At 41.4% G+C, this 25,788-nt stretch overlaps 1 protein-coding gene across 1 annotated transcript in view; it reads right to left on the bottom strand.

Moving 5' to 3' along the window:
- FOCAD (focadhesin) overlaps positions 1–25,788 on the bottom strand; it is a 438,419-nt gene that overhangs the window by 280,951 nt on the left and 131,680 nt on the right. Inside the window, 2 exon segments of the mRNA XM_030194211.1 lie at positions 2,128–2,258; positions 10,230–10,331. Coding sequence (XP_030050071.1) covers positions 2,128–2,258; positions 10,230–10,331 — 233 coding nt within the window.

The raw sequence follows: 25,788 nt of genomic DNA, 5'->3' as shown, positions 1-25,788 counted from the left end.
AAATTCCGAGCACACTGTATCCTTTGTATAGGGTGGTGGCACTTTGGATTACACTTTGGTTTTTATATTATCAATAAGTTTTTACTTAGCCTTTGATTCACACCCCTTTAGGCAGAGAGTGTACAATTACAGGAGGAGCTTCATTACAAGTTTCTTCTGAGAATGTATATCCAACCCATCTCGAGCCCAGAAGATGGGGTATCCAATGGATGGATCTTTTGTAAAGTGTGGAGAGAAGGCTGCTTCCTATAAACATTGTATTTCAGAGTACCCCCAATCCACCAATTTTAGGGGGCTGTTTGGGCACATCTGGCTTGTATGCACTGCAGCTAGTGGACTATCAGCCTTGTGGCCAGCCTATTAGATGATGGGTAACAGCTGCTAACAGAGAGGGCTCTCGATTGATCAGCCTGTTTCTCCAAAAGGCATTCCTAATCACCAAACGCTGTATTCTACTTCAATGGATCCAGACAGATCCGCCAACTTTAACTCGGTGGAGATCTCATATACATGAACTATTGCATGTAGAACATCTCTCGGTGGAGTCAAGGGGACATCTGTCTAAACGTCGATTCTTGAAGCTTTGGACACCTTTTTTATATACTCTGATGGCAAGAGTTTGCTCTGTGTTGATAAATGATTTATAAGTTTAGCTGTTAGCACCACTTGAGGGATGATTCATTAATGGAGATGCATGGGGAGGGGGGGCAGTTTCTAGGGGAATTGTGCTGTTATATTTTGCTTCTTGTTGCATTATTGTTCATTTCTTTGAAAACTGAATAAAAAAACTTTCACATAAAATCCTGACAGTCTATAGATTCAGTCTACAGGAAAGTCTCTTTTTCTACTGCGAGTCCTCCTCATGCCATGTTCTCCTTCTAGAGAAATTTAAGAAATTAGATTAGATTCTATTCAACGTGCTATTTTTGGTGCTGTAGGACTAGCACTCTGAAACAAATTTCTTCTCTTATCTTAGACAAACTGCTTCACATCAAAGGATGTACTCGGACTATCAGGCATGCTTATCCTGCAGCCAACTGGGTAAGGCCTGTGACAACAGGAGAAGCATAAGACGTACAACAACATGCTGTAGTACTAGTTACATAAAATTCTAAAGGTAAATATTATCACCTTCTATTCTATCTTGATTTCATGCTATAAGTCTTTTAACACTGTATCTTTGTAAACAGCTGAGATGGCTACCAACCAGTGGTATATCAAATGGAAATAAAACTTGAAACGACTATATCACATGTAAAGGAAAATTCTATAAATGCATGCAAAATTCGGTGCTGAACAGTATTCTATAACAGGCATTCCAGGATCTGTGTCCGTTATAGAATAGTACGTGGTGCCAGGATTCGCGGTCAACTTTGGGTGCAAGGAGTTACAACAACTGAAACCAGGTGTAAATCCCGGCGCACAAGTTGTGCGTGGATCCCCAAATTCTATAACACTGTGCACATTTTAAGAGAATGCCATAAGTTTAGGCTTGCCATTTATTTTCCTAAATTTATGAGCCTAATTTAAGAGCCTGGTGTTGAAAATCAATGATAAGCAATTAAGTTTTTTTACCTGCCCCAAATCCAACCCTGTGCTTTTGTATTTTTTATGCTCCTAAATTTAGGAACCTAGTGAAATTTTGAGTAAAGGTTTATGCACTCAGCCCTAGTAAACTTTTAAAAAGACTAATTTAGGAGCATAAATTCTTTGAATACTGAGCCCAAAGTACGTGAACATAATGTAGTCAAGTAAAATTCTTTTTCCCAGTAATGCTGTTTTAAATTATACAAAGAAAAGAAAAAAATGAACTTGTCTTGCCAAGATTATTGCCGCTTATGCAGCAAAAAAGGTTCACTTTCTTGGAATATACAACATTAGGTTTAACACAGGATACAAGTTTCTCTCCCACTGAACCTGCAGTGATTCTGATGCAACTCTGAAAACTAAGAATTAGACCAAAGGAAGATAGGCTATCTTAAAACATTTTTTGCTATTAAAAAGTGCATATAACAGAACATTTTACACACCGGGCCTCTATTCTCATCTTAGTGAAGAAAACAATTCAGGATGACAAACTGCTGCTTTATAGAAAACAAAATGCTGCTTTACACAAATATTGCTTACCTTTGCCTGCAGATATCTCTAATAGAGGCAGCTTTTGCTATTGTTTTTTCCCACAGGACTTCCTTTCCAACAAGCTTAGAGGACATATCAGAGATTGCCATGAACTTCTGCAGCTCTGAGTACACTCGATCCTAGAATTTCATATAATGGGGAGAGAGAGAGAAAAAACAAACTGTTACTTTACACCATTGTCTGAATGAGTTTGCTGTAGCACAAAACATGCTGCTAATATTTCACATAAGGAACATAGTTGCAAGGGCAATGGAACATCATTTTGCTTGGGAGGGTCAAACTAATTTATGCCCTTTCACTGTTCCCCGGGTGTGGATGCTATCTGGGGTAGAAAACTGGCCCCTGTGGACAACCCCGTTCCTCTGCCAATGCATAGTTAGAATATAGTGCAAACATACATAATAAAATCACAAACAACAACACTTTCAAACAACGAAGTTTCAAAACACAATGTGAAGTCCATTAATCCAAAAGGAACAGCAGCATTCATGTAGGCTCAAAATATGTCAAGCATATCAAATAATCCTTTAAATGTTTTTTAAATATAGAAAATTGTGATTCAGTCTTTAGCCACAGCGGTAGCTTATTCCACTCCACAGGAGCCACTATAGAGAAAGCACTAGTCCTTGTCAATTGCAAACAAAAATGCTAAAAAGAAAGTACCATAAGATTATACTTCTCCTGCAACCTTAACACTCGGGACGGTACATACCACGCCACAGCCTTTTTCAAATAAAAGGATATGTGATGTGATGGTAATGACTCATTACATTCTTTATATTAGGAGGAAAAGCCTCACGTATCGTGATGTACCTCCGCTCCTTGCAGTAAACTGTTTCACTTAAGCGGGTTATTTCACTAGCATCATCGGCATAAAAACCTCCTTTGCGTTGCTGTTTTCTTCTATGTCACATTGTATTTTCAAATTAACTCTTAAGTTAAATTGTCTTGTACAAGTGCTTAGACTTATCTTAACAGTCCTCTAGTCCGCTGTTGTCCACGGCCAAATTGGCCAGAGTTTCGGGTCCTTCGTCAGGGTCCGTGGTTGCGTGACTATTTTCACTGTGACTGTTCTAAGACATAATCAGATACATAGATAAATAAAACGACTCAATTTATCAGTGCTTCACATTATCAATCATTCTTTACAGACGTAACCCCACTTTTCAGCTCCTGTCGTTCCTGCTTCTATCAGAAGCTCGAGATATGGCGCGCCTCTTTTATAGTGATGTCAGACGCTGACTTTTATTCCAGCCTATAAGGATGCCTCACTGCTTCTCCAATCACAAGACTTGTTCCTAGTCCGCGCCAATTTCAAAATATGAGCCTAGCTTAATCATTTAATTGCTTACGAGGAGTCACTTATTCAAGGAGAACTTCTGCTATAGCAAATTCTCCTAAAGGTACACGTCCTTCAATAAAAATGGTTCCACTCAATTTTTATGTTAAGCCCACCTGGGTGTATTGTGTTTAATTTATATATCAATTTTTGTTCTTGCAGAAGCAATAACAACTTCTTATCACCCCCTTTTATATTGAAATTCACTTGTTGCAAAACTATGCATCTGAGATCTTCAAAACGGTGATTCTCTTTTATGCAATGAGCTGCCAAGGGTGCTGTCAGTTTCTGGATACGTACATTGCTCTTATGTTCTGTTAGCTGCGTTGTGAGCTGCCTTGATGTTTGTCCTATGTATAATTTTTTACATGGACAGATGACACAATATATTACAAAATCCGACTTGCAGGTAGTGTTCGAGCGGAGTACATATTTTTCCTTTGTTCGAGGATCCACAAGCTCTTGTGCTTCTAACATAATCGCACACATTTGACAAGCACCACACTTGCTGTGTCCCGACTCTATACTTTCTCTCTGAGTCTCAGGTCTAAACGCTGCAGGGGACAGAATTTCCTTCAGGTTCCTCCCTCTGCTAAAAGCTGACCTTATTCTCATTTTAGCAAATATGGGCAGTTTGAATGATGCGCCAGTGTTTCTTTAACACTTGCGATATCTCCGTAGCTGTTGTCGAAAACCTCAGAACACATGTCAATACTTCTTCCTCTTCATTTACTACTCCTTTGTTTTGTAATAATAAATACTCTGTGTTGTTATACTTTGCTCGTCTATAGGCTCTTTGTACTGTCGCCCTAGGGTAACCTCTCTGTCTTAGTCTATTTTTATGATTGCCTGCTTTATCTTTAAAATCTTGTTCTTCCGAGCAGATTCTCCTTATCTGTAAAAACTGGGAGAGAGGAAGGCTGTCTTTTAACTTCTTAGGGTGATAGCTTGTGTATTCTAGTTAAGTATTCCTGTCGGTCTGTTTTCAAAACACACTGGTTACTAGTGTATCTCCTGATTTCTTTACCAGAACATCTAGAAAAGAGATGGAATGCTTACTGCATTGCATCGTGAATTTCAGAGCTGGATGACTACCGTTCAGATATTTTACAAAGGCTTCAAGCTCAGATTGTGTTCCCTTCCAAATACAAAATATGTCATCAATAAACCTCACCCAGAGTTCAACTTTATGAAAGTGGAGTGAATTGTATATTTTGTTGTCTTCAAATCTTGTACAAAGAGGTTGACTACTGAGGTGCCATGGTAACTCCCATGGCTATGCCAGACCTCTGTCTAAACAATTTGCCCTCATATAAATGTAAGCATATGTACAAGACAATTTAACTTAAGAGTTAATTTGAAAATAGAAAGTGACATACAAGAAAACAGCAACAGAAAGGAGGTTTTTATGCCGATGATGCTAGTGAAATAACCCGCTTAAGTGTGACAGTTTACTGCAAGGAGCGGAGGTACATCAAGATACGCAAGGCTATTCCTCCTAATATAAAAAAGGTAACATAACATGACACAGAAATCTGAAAGGATTTGACTTGATGAGTTTTAGATCGCAATTATATCCTGACATAACGCTCATTTTGGATTAACAATACACAATGAATCATTAACAGTTTGTAAAGAAGTCAATCCTTCATGGGCAGCCATTTCAAACATTTAAGATAAACAGTCACATGTTCAGATGTACAAAAACAAAACAGCCAAACTACAGAATTTTGTATTACTTGAAGTGATTATAAACAGTAGTTAGGCAACCCCAAATAGATCACATTATAATAATCCAAACTCCTAAGAATCATCACTTGGACTACTTTTTTGAAATCATTCCACATCAATAAATGCTTCAAATTGTACAACATACACATTTTAAAATATACATTATGAATCAAAGCCTGGACTTGAGTTCGAAAAGAAAACACAGAATCCAACAGGACTCCTAAATTCTTTACCTGCTTGGAAATATGAACACTATTTCCTAATAAACCCAAACTGTCAGGCAGTACAATAGATGGATCGTGAACAACATACATGATCTCACTTTTCCCAATATTCAGCTGTAGGTGATTTTGAGTCAACCATCTGAGGACAGCATCCAAGACAGCTCTTAGCCTAGAGTCCCCATCCGGATCAGTCTTAGATAATGGGGAAAAAAAACTGAATACACTCTATATGAAAACCCCTAGTGACTATAACAAGCTACATAATGGATGTAAATAGATGTTGAAGAGTATAGCTGATAAGACTGACCTGAGACACTACTGTGCATACTGGATGCTCGGCTTATACTGCATCACCCACATGCAATACTGCCCTCCTGTTGCTTAAAAAAAAGACCCAAACCACTTCAGAATGACTCCCGCAAAGCCACGTCTATGCAACTGCTAAAGAAGAATGGCATGATCCAGTGTGTCAAAAAGGCTAAAGATATATCCAAAAAAACAAAAACAAAAACTGTTCCACTTATCAAGCCCCAAATGCACTTAATCAGCAGTAACAGCCAGCAAAGCCATGCTGAAATGGATCCAACAATAATTGAATACTCACAAAATCATCTGATGAAACACAGAAATCTCTACATGACATCATTGATATTGGATGATAATTAGAATACACATTATTGCCCTCTTTCAAGTTCTTCAGTACAGGAATAATGGTATCCAACTTCGTTTCAAGTTTATTAAGGATTTGCTACCCTGCCCATGAAAACATGTATCTGAGCCGCTTACAATCTAACATCAGAAAGTTTGTTGAATTCAGCAGGACAACACCCAGTCTGCAAAAAAGAATTCACAATTTTTGACAAGTTCAAAAACTACAAAAGACCTGAATCCTTTTCAAAATTTCTGGGGAACACAAATCTTCCACCGACCCAGTGGGTTGGCAACAACTTAAAATATTGGCTAATTTGTTTAATACTCACCACTGAAAACTCACACAATTTTTCATCTTTCACACTAGAACCACCCTTCATGCATACCCTCCCTGAAAACCTCGACACTATCTTACCTATTTTTTCCTCAAACAATTGAATGTGCTCTTCAGATGTAAAATGCAAACTAGTTTTAAAAGAATTTGAAGTCTGTGTCAAAGAACACACCACATGAAACAATTCTCTCGGACGGTTTGTAGCGCCAACAATATGCTTCTGATAATTTATTTATTTATGGCATTTCTATCCCACATTAGCCCAAGTGAAACTCAGAAAGCTCACATTCATTTTTCTTAACAGTAAATTTTATTCTAACAATTTCATCATATAAGTATCTTTCACATCATAATCTTATGTCCTATGCCACCCCCTCTCCACTCAGCACAACTCTCTAAAAAATTGCCTCATCCTATCCAAAAACCACGGAACAGATTTCTTCCCAGACTTCTTGGAACAAACCCGTTCCAGGGCCAATACATCCAATGAATCTTTCAAAGTGGTATTTCAATGTGAAATTTCATCTTCCTTTGGCAAATAATAAGGGCAGCTCAATCTGGCTTGCTGGATAGACCAACTTTTGTTCTTTGTACCTCAGCAAGCGTAAATAAAACTAAAGAATGATCATCCATACCAAGGGCTCCAAGCCAATAGAGACATCCTGGGCCCACTCTGATGGTACAAAACTAAATCTAAAATATGACCAGTTTGATGAGCTTTTCTCTTTACTAACTGTTCTAATGAAAGGGCGGACAATGCATCAAACAAAAAATGTGAAATCTGAACACCCAGGGTAATTAATATGCTAAAATCGCCCATAAATACCAGTCAATCAATATCAACCGGCAGAGACACCAAAGAAGACAACTGAGAAAAATCTCCCCAAAGCAGCTGAGGAGGATAGTAAAGCAGACAAACAGAACACAAAAAAACTTTTTAACACTAAGACATCCACCCCATCACACATTCCCTCATCAAACACTCTTTCAAATTTCAAATCTGTCTCAAATTAAAAACACCCCTCCCCTATGCCACCCATCTCTACACATCCATTCCCAGGAATAACCTTCCGGGCAACACGAATTCACTATCACAGTATCAGATGTCTCTAACCAGGACTCTGTAACCCCAAGTACATCTTATTTCTGATTGAATAGGGGATCATTAACCAAATTAATTTTATTCCATGCAGATCTAACATTCAACAGTCCTATTGTCAGAAAATGCACTGCAAATAAAAGGAGCTTATATATATGCATACTGTACAGTCTCAAAATGTTTCATGTAGACTTGGAAACAGTGAAGCCACATATGACTAAAAAGCCAAACAATGAAATGTCAGACCTGTGAGTTCTTGTACCAAGTAGAGCGCTGCTGAGCCCGGTACTCGGACCAGGTTCTGCTTGGCAGCCGGACAACCCCAGGTTTCACCTGCGCTGACCGCCGTTCCCCAGAGGTTGAGCCCCTAGGTGTGGGCGGCCTGCAGGGCTTACGAGATGGAGCAGGAAGCGGGGTGATGAACGTGACGGCCAGACAGGCAGCAGGCAAGAGAGTGATCCAGGTACAGGCACAGTCAGTAGGCAGGCAGCAGACACGAGAGTAATCCAGGTACAGGCACGGTCAAGTAGGCAGGCAGCAGACACAAGAGTAATCCAGGTACAGGTATGGTCAGTAGGCAGGCAGCAGACACAACAGTAATCCAGGTACAGGCAGAGTCAGTAGTGAAGAACAAAGTAGAGGAGAAGCACACCACTGAGCAAGTAACACCTACCAAAGTAGAAGCCGAAGCGAGCAGTCTAGGGAGAGCTCAGCTGATAAAGTGCTGGCATCTGACATTAGCAGGGAGAAGGGGCACAGCCATAGGACAAGAGCAGGGGAAAGAGGAACCAGAAGACCAATAGGAGAGAAGTAAGGGAAGCCAGGCAGAAAAGAGCAGACCCAGGTGGGTGGAAGCAAAGCAATCAAGAAGCCTGGAAGCCAGGCAGAGAGAGAGCAGAACCAGGTGAATGGAAGCAAAGCAATCAAGGAGCCTGCAGCCAGAGAAGAACTACACACACATGGCTCAGGGCTGTGCCAGTCAAGTGTGTGTGTCGACAGGACCCTGCGCAACCCAAGGACGCCGCTTGCTTTGAGGTAGGGGACATGACATGAAAAGAGTATCATAAATCAACTGCAGACAGGGCTCCTATGTTTAAAGTCCAAGGAAGGTGACTATTTTCTAAGGGTAACATGGGCACTTTATGCCTTTATAAAATAGATTTTTAGAGCCAGCCCCATAGTGTGTGAATCTCTGCTCAAAGTTGATGCAAATGTATGTGCATCTGTATATTATAACATAGGTGTGTATGTCACAAATTCACCTCTGCTTCACACAGAACACCTCCACATGGTCTTGTAGGCATGCATATTTATATGTGAATACACAGCTGCACAATGTTATAAAAGACCCTTTCTACACATAAAACTGGCTTTACATGTGGAAAATCCCCCATGTTGTAAAAGGCAGTTGCAAAAAAATCATTCAATTTGATCTGCCAAATATCATTGGTTTCACCAATTGTCAAAATTCACATAGTTCCTGCACACTAAAGAACAGCAGTGCATAAAACCATCAATTCAAAAAACCACAAAGATTCACTCATTGAAAATGTCCATACAGAGATCAAATGCATGACATTGAACTTGCCTTAAGAACTTAATTCATAAAAGGTTAATACTTATTACCATTTAACTATTTTTCAGGATGGGATGCCATAAGAAAATTCTTTGTCATAGTTCTATGACATATGACCAGATGAAGACCATAGGAAGAAGGACCTTTTTAGAAAAGAATTGTGCCCCAATGGCACATTCAGAAGGGTTAATCTTTCCTTCCTTTACAGGTTTTTTTTTCATTTTTCCACCCAACATAATTACTTCATTTATGTCTATCACTATAGAGCATCCACTTTATATAAACTAATTCCCCAGAGGAAGGCTCAATGCTGAAACATGTCATGTAACTGATCTCTGATCATTTTGCTCTGTATTTGGAAATGTGTTGCTTATAACATTAGTTCTGGATTAAAGTTGCTTACACCTAGTTTGTTCATTGTGTTGTACATAAAAATTGAATCATACAATCAGTCCATTTGCAGGCTGTATATCCCCGTGCTTCTTGTTTGCCCACACTATTGGTAGAGTGGGACTAGCCTCTTCATTCTCCCATTATATTTCTACTACCTTTCATGTGCCTGTAAGCATTAGGCTTACACATAACTGCTATTTTAGCTTTAGTCCAGACCAGAGGAAGAGTGTTTTACCTCTCAAAAGCAAGTCTAAATATGTATTGTTAGTCCAATAAAAAGGTATCACTTTATACTCTTGTTTCTATATTACTCTTTATTTTTATAGTTTCCTAAAGGGAGGACAGGCCAGCTCAGTTATGATTTGTATAGTTCAAACTAGATACGTGAGTGATAATCATAGGAAGATCAGAACACACTACAATTTCATCAAGCTCTCCCACTCTTGGCTATTTCATGAAAACATTTGAAATATAGAAGTGAGATGTGCAAGTCAACTCTCTCTAAAAAAGCTAATTAGTATGATCATCTAGGTACTGGAACTGAATATTAATGATACCCGAACAGCTCCTGGTGGATGTCAAATACCCAGATATTCAGCACTGGTATCCAGGTATAGCAAAACACATGGAAGTCAGCGTTTTAATAAAAGCAGATTACCACTATTTTATTATTACCACCAGAATACTTTTGTTTGTAAAATAAACTTATCTCAAGGGAAGCCATCTTGCTGTATTTATCTGACCTGTTTCTCCCACAATGAAGTCATCAGGCGTAAAGCGATTGCTCTGAGTTTTGGAGTGCTTCCCAGTATCTGTATTGCACGCAAAATCTGGGCTACACAAACCTGTAAAACAGAGAAAGAATTATAGTATCTATGCAACCTGTAGATTTTCATATGAATATTTAACATTACCAGGATAAAAAGCCTTCCTGGGATATGTGACACAGATCATGCCAAGCATTTTCATCCCCTTTCACATCAACGCAATTAACTCTGTCTACTGCAATCTCTTCTCCAACTCTAAGCAATTCTGAATATATGTACCAAACAGTCCTCTATTTTCCACCTATTTTACACAATTCCACAACCGTTTGGAATTGCCTATTTTGATCATATAGGGAGAATTATTTTATAACATGCTACCTAACTTGTGTAAAAGCTATGCAAATGATACACCAGATTTCTAAGGGAAAGCATACACAAACTTCCCCCTTGAAAACTGCCCTACAGAAAGTATTTGCACACATTCACACCTGCCATTCAGTATGCCCAAACTATACAAGTTACTTTACAAGCATCCTTTGTACATAAGTACATAAATCCTAACCCTTCCTTAACCTGCCTTAGGAATGCCTCCACTCAGGCCAGATAAACGTATGCATAAACAGGCTATATGTAGATGTTTATGACCATATAGGACTAGATTCAGTAAATGGCACTCAAAAATGGGGCCTAAACCCCCTCCCCCCCACACACAGAGGACTATTCTTTAAATGGTGCTCTCTGCTGCATACTAGTTATACAATAGCACTTTGAGCCGATTTCCACACCAAACGTTGGGCACGAGGATTTACACCAATTGAAACCTGATGTAAATCCTAGCACATAAGTTAGGCGCAGATCCTCAGTATACAGTAATACCGTGAAAATCTTTAGTGACTCCCTTGACCCACGGCACCTTTTTGAGTTGCATACTCTAAGGTTTACATATAGATCTTTATAGAATAGCACTTAGCAAGATGGGCATGCAAATCCAAAATGTTGTCAATTAATGCCAATAATTGATTAGCACTCAATTATTAGCACAAATTGGCTCATTAGTCAATTTAGTTGTGCATGCATCTCAGGATAGTGTACAATTTGCAAGCAGAAATTTGTATGCCATTTATAGAATACAGGGGCTAGTCCAGATAATTTTATAAAATTCTATTTCTGCAGCCCTCCCCCAAGATGATGCCAACCAGCCCACACATGTGATCTCTTCACAATCATAAGAACACAAGAGCATATGAATAGCCATGTTGGATTACAGGACAGCTATCTCCTCCAACAACCATTATTTCATTGTTTGGTAATCTTATAGTGCCAGTTGATTCCTTTAAATATCTTGGCCTGATACTTGATTCTAGATAAACCTTTGCACCACAAGTTTCACAACTATTCAAGACTAGTTTTTTTCACTTTTCGACAACTACAATCAGTAAGACACTTCTTTGGTAATAGCACACATTTCATGGTCTTATTCTATCCGTTCTCTTAAACAGGCTGGACTATTGTAATACTGTCTACATGGGTCTTGCACATTCTTTACTAAAAAGTTGCAGACTACCCAAAACGTGGTACTCAGACTGTTACCTCATGTGAAGAGATCAGATCATGTTACCCCATTGTTTAGAACGAATAATTAGTTACCTGTTATGCAAAGAATCATTTATAAAATTGCTTTTCTCACTTTCAAAGCATTTAAAATGGGCGTCCCAGACTACTTCGCTGCCCTTACTATTCATTATTCCCCGGCACAGGTTCTTTGGTCTATTAATGACTATCGTTTTCTCCTTCTTGGACCAAAATGTGCGAGGTTGGAAAGTATGAGGCATTCTGCCTTCTATTTTTTGGCCCTTAGTACCTGGAATAATTTGCCATTAACCATCTGTGGTATTTCCTCATTGAAAGATTTAGGCTGCAGCATTCCTGCAATTTTTAGTCTCTTGTTGATGTAATTTTTTTTCCTTCTTTCATTCATACTATAGTTTTGGATATGCTCTACCTTTTTCTTTGTGTGCAGGTTTTCTGTACTATCACATATTGTAGTTCTTTTCTATCTTTTGAGTTCCTATTTTTTATTTGTACACCGCTCAGTTCTACTAGTTAGTTTGGGTGGTATAGAAAGTTAAAATAAACTACTAACCACAGTGGGTCAAGACCAATGATCCATCTAGCCCAGTATCCTACTTCCAACAGTGGTCAATCCAGGTCACAAGATCCTGGCAGAAACCCTCTTAGAAGCTACAATAAGAGTTTTACCATCTGAATCCTCAGTCTGTTAGACAGATTTGTGGTCCAAAATGCAGACAGGTAAATGAGATTCTTAACCTGAGCTTGTAACAACATTGAACCTAGCGCAGTGGCATGTTCTGCTGAAGCTGATGCACTAGACTAGGGCCATAGCTCACTGTTCTTTGCAAGACTCTTTTGCAAGAAGCAAACTAACTAAGTCAGACACCCTGGAATAAAAGAATAAGTATATACTTGGCACTTTAGAAAACAGTTTTTTTTTAGATATTTTAAAAGCAAGAAGCTGGCAAAAGAATCAATTGGACTGAGGGGTATAAGGGGCACTTGGGGAAGACAAAGCCATAGCAGACAGATAAAATTAATTCTTTGCTTTGGTCTTCACCAAGGAAGATTTGGGAGAGATACCGGTGCCAGAAATAGTATTCAAAGCTGATGAGTCAGAGAAACTGAATAAAGTCTCTATAAAACTGGAGGATGTAATGGCACAATCTGACAAATTGAAGAGCAGCAAATCACCTAGACTGGATGGTAATCATCCCAGAGAACTGATAGAATTGAAAAATGAACTTGCAGAACTATTGGTAGTAATATATAATTTATCTTTAAAATCATGCATGATACCGGAAGATTGGAGGGTGGCCAATGTAACACCGATTTTTTTTTTAAAAGGATCCAGAGGATCCGGGAAATTATAGACCGGTGAGCCTGATGTCGGTGCCAGGCAAAATGTTAGAGACTATTATAAAGAACAAAATTACAGAGCATATACAAAGGCATGGATTAATGAGACAAAGCCAACATGGATTTAAGTGAAGGGAAATCTTGTCTCAACAATCTATTACATTTCTTTGAAGAGGTGAACAAACATCTGTATAAAGGTGAGCTGGTTGATATTGTGTATCTAGATTTTCAAAAGACATTTGACAAAGTACCTCATGAAAGACTCCAGAGGAAATTGGCGAGTCATGAGATAGGAGGTAGTGTTATATTGTGGATTAAAAACTGGTTAAAAGATAGAAAACAGAAAGTAGGGTTAAAAGGTTAGAATTCTCAATGGAGAAGGGTAGATAGTGGGGTTTCCCAGAGGTCTGTGCTGGGACCGCTACTTTTTAACATATTTATAAATGATCTAGCGATGGGAGTAACTAGTGAGGTAATTAAATTTATTGACAACACAAACTTATTCAAAGTTGTTAAATCGCAAGAAGATTGTGAAAAATTACAAGAGGACCTTATGAGACTGGGCAGATGACATTTAATGTGAGCAAGTGCAAAGTGATGCATGTGGGAAAGAAGAACCTGAACTATAGCTACGTAATGCAAGGTTCCACATAAGGAGTCACCGACCAGGAAAGGGATCTAGGTGTCACTGTTCATGATACGTTGAAACTCTCCGCTCAGAGTGCGGTGGAAGCTTAGAAAGCAAATAGAATGTTAGGTATTATTAGGAAAGGAATGGAAAACAAAAATGAGGACGTTATAATGCCTTTGTATCGCTCCATGGTGCGACCGCACCTCAAATATTGTGTGCAATTCTGGTCACCGCACTCAAAAAATATATAGTGGAATTGGAAAAGGTACAGAGAAGGGTGATGAAAATGAAAAAGGGGATGGGACGACTTCCCTATGAGGAAAGGCTAAAGCTGCTGGTTCTTCAGCTTGGAGAAAAGACGGCTGAGGGGAGATATGATAGAGGTATAATGAGTGGAATGGAACGGGAAGATGTGAATCACTTGTTTACTCTTTCCAAAAATACTAGGACTAAGGGGCATGCAATAAATCTACAAAGTAGTACATTTAAAACAAATCGGAGAAAATATTTCTTCACTCAACATGTAATTAAACTCTGGAATTTGTTGCCAGAGAATGTAGTAAAAGCAGCTAGCTTAGCGGGGGTTAAAAAAGGTTTGGATATCTTTCTAAAAGAAAAGTCCATAAGCCATTATTAAAACAGACTTGGGGAAAATCTACTGCTTATTTCTAGGATAATCAGCATAAAATGTATTGTACTGTTTTGGGATCTTGCCAGGTACTTGTAACCTGGTTTGGCCACTGTTGGAAATAGGATGCTGGGCTTGATGGACCTTCAGTCTGTCCCAGTTTGGCAACACTTATGTACTTACAGGATACAGAATAATTTTCAAAGTCATTTTCATGGTTTACCAGGAAAAGTGGACTTTTATAAAAAAAAAATCCACCCAATATACAGGTAAAAGTATAGGTGTAATGCCATTTTACATGTATGTTTACCCAGTGTTAGAAGATTTGTTCCTGGGATTGGGTTTAGGAAGGGGTTGTAACTACACACATTCTTTTGAGTGTTCAAGATTATGCACATTTGTCTACTTAGAAAAAGTGTCCACACAAAGATTTTGGGGGGGTGGGGGGGAAACACATGATAAGATGAAATGGAACAGTTGCCTGAACATACAACTCTGTGTCCCAAATCTTTAAAACAATTTTTTCTAAATTCTGAAATGTTTTTACAACAGCCATATGATAAGACCCCTGCGGTATTTGGGAAGAACAAAATTAATTTTCAGCTGAACAAATGTTATGTCAAACAAGCAGGAAAAAAAGGAGGCTACAGACAAAAACAAACCAGAGATAAGAATGGCTGCTGAAACAATCATTTTTCATACAAAAGAAGGCAGAAGCTTAACAGCAATGACAGAAGCCATACTGTCCAATCTTCATCAATTCATAGATGAAATTAGGAGGTATGGATGGAAATTCGTGTAGAAAAATATAGCAATAAAAAAAAACTGTACAGAATTGAAAGAAGACAGGAGGAAGACATGGACTCATGTGTGGCAGAGTTGAAGACTCAAACTAAGAAATTAGATGCCACTGAGCACAAGTTAAAATCAAGGTAGGAGAAACAATATCTAATACATACAGCTCCCATAGACCAATATGGGATTTGATACTGTATGAAATAGTGGAGACCTAGCTACAACATGACACTGGAAGACTACACCATATTACAGCAAGAATTTTTAATTATGTGGACATAGCAAAGCCAATAGTGCTATACAAGCAAGGCGATATAAACTACAACAGTACAAAATTTGGCTATCTTAAGATGTTCTATCAAGACTAACAAAGAGCAGATGGGGCCATATTGTTCAGAGCCACATTAATTACAACAATAAATTCACCTTCCAGTTCCTAGCAAAAGTAAATGTTACTCATAACAGTGTGACAGGCTATGAGAAACCAGATCTTAAAATGTTTCTGGAGATGTTATCGAAGGAGTGAATCAGATTGGTAAACTATGAGTGAGCCAATAATAATATAACATCAGAAAAGGCAGGATACTACAAACAGAAGGCTCTAAGCTGGACAAAAGCAGCATGTCTTTAGTACTGCTGGCTTTAAAGGCAATTTCCCAGGGCCGCAGGGGAACAGAGGGAAGGAGAGGGAGAATGGGAGTTGCCAGAATGCAAGTGGTGGGTAGGGGTGGTAGGAGAGGAAGAGATCCCGTAAGGAGGAAGAAAGAGATCCAGACCATAGGAGAGAGAGAGAGAGATGCCAGGTCACGGGGCTAAGAGCAGAGGGCCTTGAGCTACTACTGAAAAAGGTGTGAGCAAAATCCCCCCAAAAATCCAAATAAATAATGTGTTAATCGGGTTACATTTATTAAAGTAAGTTAAAATACTGACAAGCCCCATGTCGTCAGTGCGGCATCTGATGGCAGACCTGGATGAATTCAGTTTTCTCACTGGATTTTCTTTAAATTATCACAAATCAATGGCCCTCCCAATACAGCCAGAAATTCGGGTGCAATGGGCAGGTGATTTTCCCTTTCAATGGGCACAATCTAAAATTAAATATCTGGGGGTTTATATTCCCATAGACCTATCAGAGCTCTATGCATTGAACATGACCCCCCTGAAGCAGCGGGCAATAGAAGCATTTCAAAGATGGCAAGCACTCCCGATCACCTTACTGGGTCGCATTGCACTATACAATATGGTCCTATTCCCAAAGTGGACCTATGTATTCCAGATGCTTCCTTTATTATTGCGGCCCAGTGAGGGAAGTTGGTTACGAAAAAAATTAAATTATTTTCTGTGGCAGGGAAGGAGAGCTCGGATGCCACTATCAAGGGTAATGCTGCCGCGTTCAGGGCGGGGATTGGGCCTATTAGATCTAAAATTGTTCTCTATGGCTAGTAACATGAGACACCTGTCAGACTGGTTTCGTTCTACAAAACTTTTTTCTTGCACAGAGGCAGAAGTAGCAGTTCTGGGCAAATTGCATTTTTCATACTGGCTCCATGTGCCCTCAAGGGAATTACCACAATTAGGACCCTATAAATATATCCTTTCTCCGTTGCGTGCCACGTGGAAAGGGCTAGGTAGGCTTCTCCAGATAGTTTCAGTATTATTGCCAGTCAGGGGGAATTTGGCATTCCCTGTGGGAAGTTCTTCAGTTTCCTTTCAGAGGTGGGCCGCAGCAGGGGTCAAGTATATATTCCACGTGGTCACGGAACGGGGGGGCAATAAAATCATTTGAGGAGTTAAGGGAGGAGTGGGGGTTGGGTACAAACGATTGGCTAGCATACACACAACTGCGACACTATGTAAACTCCTTACCCACAGCCTCTCTGAATGCCGCTCCCTGGAAGAAGCGTAATGAACTGCTGGGACTAGATGCACAGTTGCGAGTTCCATTGAGCTATTTCCATCGCAATTTGAGAGACTCATTAAAGCCAACTGATTATCGGGTGGTGGCGCTCGCCTGGAACACGGAACTGCGGCTTAACCTCCAAGCAGAACAAATTGGGATGTGTCTCAAATCCTCGTACAAAACGACGGAGAACGCAGCTTGGTGGGAGATGCAGTATAAATTTTTGCTCCGTCTGCACATATCTCCCCACAGAGCATATAGAGCTACTCTTCGAGACACTGATACCTGCCCAAAGTGCAATGGTGCTAATGCGCATTTAGGACATATGTATTGGAGTTGCGCATTAATAAAATCTTTTTGGATTGAGTTGAGCACACATGTATCTCAGATTTGGAACAATTTGTGGAGGCCATCTCCACGACAACTGTTGCATCTCTTTGGGATACAACAGCCGGCCCCGGTGGGATTTAAAGCATTTTTGAAGAGAGCAGTCTTGATGGCAAAGCGTGTCATCTTGCAATTGTGGTTGGTCGCGGATCGCCCAACCCTATCTCACTGGAGGTCAGCAATGATTCAAGCCTGTGCGCTAGAGAAGAAAGGAATAAGGGACCTGGCCTCCAAGCGAGGTGAACAGTTTTGTGACATCTGGTCTCCATTTTGGGTCTCTCTCACTCCAGTAGCAAGAAGCAAGATATTAAATTGTTAAAGTAAGGTTGGGAGGGTAGGGTGGGGTTTAGTTGGGGAAAAAATGTTTAAAAAAGTCACACAGCTCAAACACTGTAATTGATTATTGTTTATTCTGAGATGGCTGTACCTGGATATAGTTTGAATTGCAATAAATAAAAATTTTAAAAAAAAGTTAAAATTTTAACACATTAATGCCTTTAATGTGAAGCTCTAGTTTCTATATTTTACCTATTTTTATAAACTACATTGAATAAGCAGCTATTCTGGGGTCAATATTTCAAAAAGGGTTTAACCGGACAGGAGAGGCTCCTCAACAGTTAAACATTTAAGCAGCAGGTTAGTACTGCTGAATATGTCCACTAACTGGTCATCCTCTAACTGGATAGGTTAGGTACGGGCTGGGGCAAAGTTAGACCAGAGCATCAACTTAGCCAGTTAACAGCTAAAAAAAAACACATAAAGTTAGGATACCAAAACAGCTATACATCAAAGACTTCAACGTACCATCTGATCTTATTACATTTTGTTTAGTTTTTGTCCCCCCCCTTCTTTATGTTTCCTCGATTTTTATATACATTTTCTATACACTTTTTGGTTTTATTCACTCTTCTTTACAGTTTCAGTGTTTTCTGTGCACGTCATCCATACGTCACATCCCTCGACTTTTCGACCACTTTTCTGTTCAAAAGGCGTCCTATCAGTTGTTTTCAACATCTTTTACTAGATTGCTTTTCTTGGCATAGACGATCACAGCTTCATTTATTCCGCCTCAAGTCACTTTCTTCGATAGATTTGTTCACATCATACACTCTGATTTGGTAAATCATCTATAATTCTTTTTTTCCCAGCACATTGTTGCACCTTTATATATAATGGTCCTCCATTTCCTTCACATCACCACCACTTTTCAGTGTGTTTAGCATTTTTGACTGCCTGCGCACAGGACCAACGGGAGAGACTCTCTGCCTGTTCATATTCTTCTTATTCTTTTTTATTTTTTCTCTATATATTATTTATTTTTTTCCATATGGTTGTGCCTTGTGCGGTTTTTACACCTTTCACATTCTCCCGCCTTGCTCCATTTATTTATTTTTCCCCCACTGTGTCCTTCACATTGTGCATTTGTTTTGATTAGCCCTTCTCATATATCTCATAATTGTTTTATACATTTTAGCACACCTATCAGCAATTATGTTTTTATTTTTTCAGACCACCACAACCAATCGCCACCATTCCAGGACTCTCATTTTTTGAAACAAGGACACAGGTCAGCAAAAGCCCATTTAGATCTAACATCTCCGTCTCAAACACACACAAACCTTATTTTTCTACCACATAATCAATCAATGTTATATTTTATGAAATTTTTAATGTGAAATTTGTTCATCATATCATCATGTTGTCCTTTCACACATTGCTTTATGCTTTTGACACCTTTGGTTACTGTGTATCATTTTAATATACTCTACATTGTGAATGTTTCATTGTAATTGATATGTGTGTGCACAATGCAAATAGCTCCTAGACCTCAGAGAGCGTGTTCGTTCTCTCGAGGCTAGAGTAGCAGATTTGGTAGAGATGAGGGAGATAGAAAAATACATAGAGGAGACCTACAGGGATGTTGTAGAGAGGTCCCACCTCCAGTCAGGTAGCCTCTGTGCTACTTTGGAGGAGGGAGGTCTACCAGAAGGTGAAGTAGGAAGTACTCCTGTAGCCAGGACCTACCCACCAGAAGATGTACTATCCTCTCACGCCGAGGATATATCTTAAATGGCTCACAGGGAAGAAAAGGTTAGAACAGCTGTCATACTTGGCGATTCAATCATTAGGAATGTAGATAGCTGGGTGGCTGGTGGAAGGGAGGATCGCCTGGTGACTTGCCTATCTGGTGCAAAGGTGGCGGACCTCACGCGGCACCTGGACAGGATTTTAGATAGTGCTGGGGAGGAGCCGGCTGTCTTGGTACATGTGGGTACCAATGACATATGAAAATATGGGAGAGAGGTTCTGGAAGCCAAATTTAGGCTTTTAGGAAGAAAGCTCAAATCCAGATCCTCTAGGGTGGCATTTTCTGAAATACTACCTGTTCCACGCGCAGGCCCCAAGAGGCAGGCAGTGCTCCAGAGTCTCAATACGTGGATGAGATGATGATGCAGGGAGGAGGGTTTTAGATTTGTTAGGAACTGGGCAACATTCTGGAGAAAGGGGAGCCTATTCCGAAACAATGGGCTCCATCTTAACCAGGGTGGGACCAGGCTGCTGGCGTCAGCATTCAAAAAAGAGATAGAGCTGCTTTTAAACTAGATATGGGGGAAAGGTCGACAGTCGTACAACAGCACACTGTTGGGGATAAGATATCTTGCAAGGATACCTCACAAACAGGGAAGATAGGGTTTCTGGATAGTGAGGTTACACAAGAGACCGTGGTAGGCCAGGTGCCTTTAAATACAACTAAAGATCAGACAAAAGATGGCAAATCAATAGTGTCAAGCACTAAGCATCATGCAAATAGGAACAACAAACATACTCTGAAATGTCTATATGCAAATGCTAGGAGTCTAAAAAATATGATGGGAGAATTGGAATATATTGCACTAAATGAAAAATTGGACATAATATGCATTACTGAGACCTGGTGGAAGGAGGATAACCAATGGGACACTGTCATACCGGGGTACAAAGTATATCGTACTGATAGGCTGGATCGGACAGGTGGAGGGGTAGCATTGTATATTAACGAGAGCCTTGACTCAGATAGATTACAAATTCAGCAGGACACACAAATCACACCTTTGAATCATTGCAGGTTGAAATTCCATGTATAAAAGGGAAAAGAACGGTGATAGGAGTGCACTACCGTCCGCCTCGCCAGGATGAGCAGGTAGATGCAGAAATGACAAAAGAAATCAGAGACGCAAACAAAATGGGCAATGCAATAATAATGGGTGACTTCAATTATCCAAATATAGACTGGGTAAGCGAAGGTCACGTGATAGTTTGAGGGAGGAAGTCGTGTCTTCCTTCTCTCCGAGGCTACCCCCTCTGTGAGCGATAAAAACGACCGCAATACCCTGGTGAAAACAACCCTGCTGAATACTAAAGAACAGAGGGACGTTACAGACCCATTTGTGACCCGAGAAATGAGGGCGACGCCGAGCAGGCTCGCCAAAAAGAGCGTAGAGAAGCAGCGTGGACCCGAGGAAAACAAGATGGCGCCTGGACCGGCATCCGACCCAACTCCGCAGTTCCACCCGAAACAATTACAGCAGTTGGTGGAGGCAGTTAAGACCGCGCTGGCACCTCAACTAAATAAAGTATTAGAACAGCTGGCGGCGGTGGAGTCTTCGCTTGGAGACACAACGCGACCGACGGGGGAGTTGGAAGTCCGGGTGTCCGAGCTGGAGGACTCCGAAACAAGTAAGGACAAGGTGATAAAAGAACTACAACGAACAGTGAAAACGCAAGCGCAACACCTGGACGAGATGGAGAACCGTTCCCGGAGATCGAATCTGCGCCTGATCGGTATCCCAGAGACACTGCCACATCGTTTGCTATTGTCGCAGTTGGAGAGTTGGCTGAAGACGGAATTTGCACTCTCAGATAGTTTTGGCTCCCTGTGCTTGGAGGGCACACAGGCTAGAAAGAAGGGCAGCGGCTGGAAATAGGCCCCGAGCAGTCATAATAAAAGTCCATAATTTCCTCCACAAAGAGGAAATTTTGAGAGGTGCGAGGGCAAAATGGGACACCTTGGCCTATGATGGCGCGGGAGTCAAAATATTCCAAGACTACTCAGCTGCATTGCAGGAACGCAGGAGAGCTTTTGGCCCCATTTGCCACCACCTGGCTAAGAAAAATCAAAGATTCATGCTTTTGTACCTGGCCCATCTGAAAGTCCTAAAGGAGGGAGGGTGGAAAACCTTCCAGACCCCGGAGGAAGCTCAGGAACTATTAGAAACTGGAGATCCTTCGGACAGGGAAAAGGGCACCTGAAGAGTGTGGCCACCTCCAAACTGAAGGCACAAGATCTGGCGGAAAAGCTTAACCGCCTGGAATAGAAGCGGAGTCTGGTCATATGGCACAGAACTGATATAATCAAAGAAGTATGTATGTTTTTGAAGTTACAGTTGAGTTATATGGGGGTGGAGTGGAAGATAAGGGAGGAATGTAAGTGAAGGGTGACTGTCACACTTGGGGATCATTTGGGATGAATGTAGGAGGGGGGTAAGAGCACAAGAGAGGAATGGAAGGGAACCACATAGAGGGTTATGGAACGGAAGGAAGACAGGCTAGGCTATGAGAGGGGGTGCCCGCAATCACACGGCCTCAACCTACTACGACAGTAGGGCAACTAGGGTATCCCAAAGGAATAGAGGAGGAAGGGGGAACTTAAGGTAAAGGGAGGATAGGGAGGGAATAAGACTAGGAGGGAGGATGGGGGACAAAAGGGGGAGATGTAAGGTGAGGGGGGAGGTTATAGGGAAGGGAAAATGTTACAGCCATGGATTCGCAGGCCCTTTATATTTTGGTGTAAGTCGCAAAGACACACGAGCAGAGCAAACTCAGACTTGGGGGAGGGTGAGGCTGGGCGCCTGAACCCCACCTAACATTCTTAAAGCCAAAGCAAACCACACTAAATATAATAAGCGTAGATGACAAAAACAACCCGAGTGGTATCCTGGAATGTAGGGGGCATAGCAACACCAGTTAAGAGGACAAAAATATTACAGGCCCTAAAAAGACATAAAGCGGATGTGGCTTGCCTCCAGAAGACTAGACTGACGGAGGCTGAACATCGTAAATTACAAAGACTGTGGGTGGGGCAGGTGTTTTCGGCCTCGGCGGAGGGAAGAAAGCGGGGCGTAGCAATATTAATACGGAAAGGGTTAGCAGCCAAAGCCAAATTGCTTAAGGCAGATCTGCTAGGGAGATATGTGATAATACACCTCTGGCTTCAACACAGAGAATTTTTGGTGGTCTCGTTGTATGGCCCGAATGAATATACGCCATCCTTTTTTCAGTCCATTATAAAACACTGCGCGCTCCCCATGCTTCGTTGAAGTTGCTGGTTTGTGGGGACTTCAATTTAATTGCAGATCCCGAGGCTGATACTACAAACCCCAGGGAAGCCCCTCAAGGGGGTAGCAAACAAAAAGCAGTTCCCACATTCATGCGCACCCTAAATTTAGTGGACACCTGGAGGGCCCTACACCCAGAAACCAAAGACTATACACACTTATCTAGGGCGCACGGCACAAGCTCCAGAATAGATTATATACTAATAGATAGACAGGCCTTTTCATGGGTATGTGGAGCAGGCATAGGGCCTACAGAGATATCAGATCACGCGATTGTGTGGACTGAGCTGGAGGCCCCAGAGCACTACCAATATACAGGGGGTTGGAGGTACCCGGGTTACTTATATGGAGACAAAGAATTTACAAGATATTTAAATGATAAATGGGAAGACTATGAGAGGTTTAACAAACAGCATGTGGACAACCCCGGCCTTTATTGGATGGCCTCCAAAGCGCTTATACGGGGAGATATAATAGCTTATGTGCAAAGGAGGAAAAAGAGAGATGCTAAGGCGATTCTAAACTTAGGAGTTTCAACTCCAGAAAGCCAAATGGAAATATATAAAATCTCCTACAGTAGCTAATAAGGAACAATATCTGGCAGCCGAGGTGACCCTGAATTCATTAATTCATGGTCAAACTATGAGGTCCCTAATGTACTTCAAATGCCGAATGCAAAGATTTGGCAATAAGTCAGGCACACTCTTAGCGAGATTGATAAAATCAGAAGGCCCTGACAGGGTGATCACGACACTGCAGGATGCCCAAGGGGTGATAAAAACAAAAAGCGAGGACATAGAGCAGATCTTTCACAATTATTTTAGTGCGCTTTACAAGGGAACATCTACAAGGGACATGAGCAACTTGGCCAGTTACTTAGACCAGGTGGGACTCTCTAAGCTTCAGCAACCACAGATAGACATGCTGAATCAACCACTTACAGGGGAAGAATTACAGGAGACGATAAAAGCATTGGCTCTTAGCTCAGCCCCAGGGCCAGATGGCTTTATGGGAGAATACTATAAATCCCTACCAAGGGAGGGGCTAAGGGCACTGGGGAACTATTTAGAACAAGCCATAGAAGACAAAAAGTTCCCCATACATGCGAATGAAGCCCTGATCACGTTGCCGAAACCCGGGAAAGATAAGATACACCCGGGCTCATACCGGCCCATCTCATTGATTAACGTCGATATAAAGATCTTGGCCCGGATACTGGCTACACACTTAGGATAATTACTGCCGGAGCTCTTTGGTGAGGAGCAGGTGAGCTTCGTCAAGAACAGGCAAGCAGGCAGTAACGTGAGGCGCCTCCTGTTGGCTATGGCGAAATGTCAGAGGGAACAGAGATCCGCACTGATCCTTAGCTTGGATGCAGAAAAGGCATTTGATAAGGTGGATTGGGGTTATTTGTTTGGGCTGCTAGATTACATCGGAATTCAGGGATGGTACGGGGCTGCCGTAGAGGCCTTATACAACTCCCCCCGGGCAGCTGTGATAGTGAATGGAGTGCGGGGAGGTCACTTCCACATTCGACAGGGGACGAGGCAGGGCTGCCCTCTCTCGCCCCTCCTATTTGTTTTGGCAATGGAGCCTTTGCTCAGAGCTTTGCGGGGAGATGAGGGGGTAAGTGGGGTGGACCTGGAGGGAGGTATGGTCAAGGCCCTCGCGTTTGCAGATGATTTGCTGGTGGTGGCCCAGGAACCAGAACACTCTGTACTTAGGGCTTTGAAGCTGATCCAGGAATATGGGGCCCTGTCAGGTTACACATTGAACATCCAGAAATCTAGAGCCTTAGAGATAGTGTCTGGGGACAACATAAAAAGTAGATTACCACTCCCTATAGAGTGGGAAGAAGAGACTATAAAATACTTGGGAGTCACTATACCCCGGGAACTCCCACAAGTGTATGGCTGGAATGTGCGAAAGCTTTTGAATGACACGAGAATAAGCTTACAACTGTGGCAGGGACTCCCCTTATCACTTATGGGGAGAATAGCTCTGTACAACATGGTGATCATACCGAAGTGGCTATATGTGTTCCAGACCCTGCCACTGTATCTGTCTAAGGCTGATGAAAAGAGGCTTAACAAGTCTTTACAGACATTTCTGTGGGCAAAGAAAAGACCTAGAGTGGCGCTGTCCACACTTTACCTGCATATGGAATACGGGGGCTTAGGGCTCCTGAACTTGCGCTATATGACTATAGCAAGTGGGATGAGACACCTAAACGATTGGCTGAGGCGCGCACAATATTTCACTCCTTCCCACCTTGAACTGCAGGAGACGGAACAGAGGCACATTAGCTACTTACTACACAAGAAAAACAAAGCGGAGACCAGCCTGTTAGTCCCAGCACAACTATTGCCAGCAGCGCAGGAAACCTGGCGCTGGCTATGCCGGCACCATCGTTTCTCACCTAGGACCACCCCATTCCTCCCAATATGCGGCAACCTGGATTTTCAACCGGGACAACTGTATGAGGTGTTCAAGCGATGGGAAGGTAAGGGGTTGGAATATGTTCTCCAGGCGATAGATGGAAACGGAACAGTCAAATCCTGGGAAAGCCTCCGGGACCGGTTCAAGTTGAACCCAGCGGACTGGTTCCACTATTACCAGCTACAACATTACATAGTGAGCCTCTCCCAGGAAGCTCTGGCGGAGGATGCGCAGGAGGAGCTGGGCTTGGCACTCTCGCTGGGAGCACAACACAAAGTGCCGCTAACATACCATCATAGACACTTAAAGGACATGGCAAAAGAACCAGACTTTGAGAGACTATCCAACCTATGGAGTACAGAATTGGGGTTAAAAATAACTGCCACAATGATCCGGGAACACCTCTTGGGATATCATAGGAATACAGATCAAGCAAACTATTGGGAATT

Source organism: Microcaecilia unicolor, chromosome 2 (assembly GCF_901765095.1).
Source record: "Microcaecilia unicolor chromosome 2, aMicUni1.1, whole genome shotgun sequence".
NCBI lineage: Eukaryota > Metazoa > Chordata > Amphibia > Gymnophiona > Siphonopidae > Microcaecilia > Microcaecilia unicolor.
Note: the sequence above shows the minus strand (reverse complement) of the source record. Positions and strands in the feature narration are given on the sequence as shown.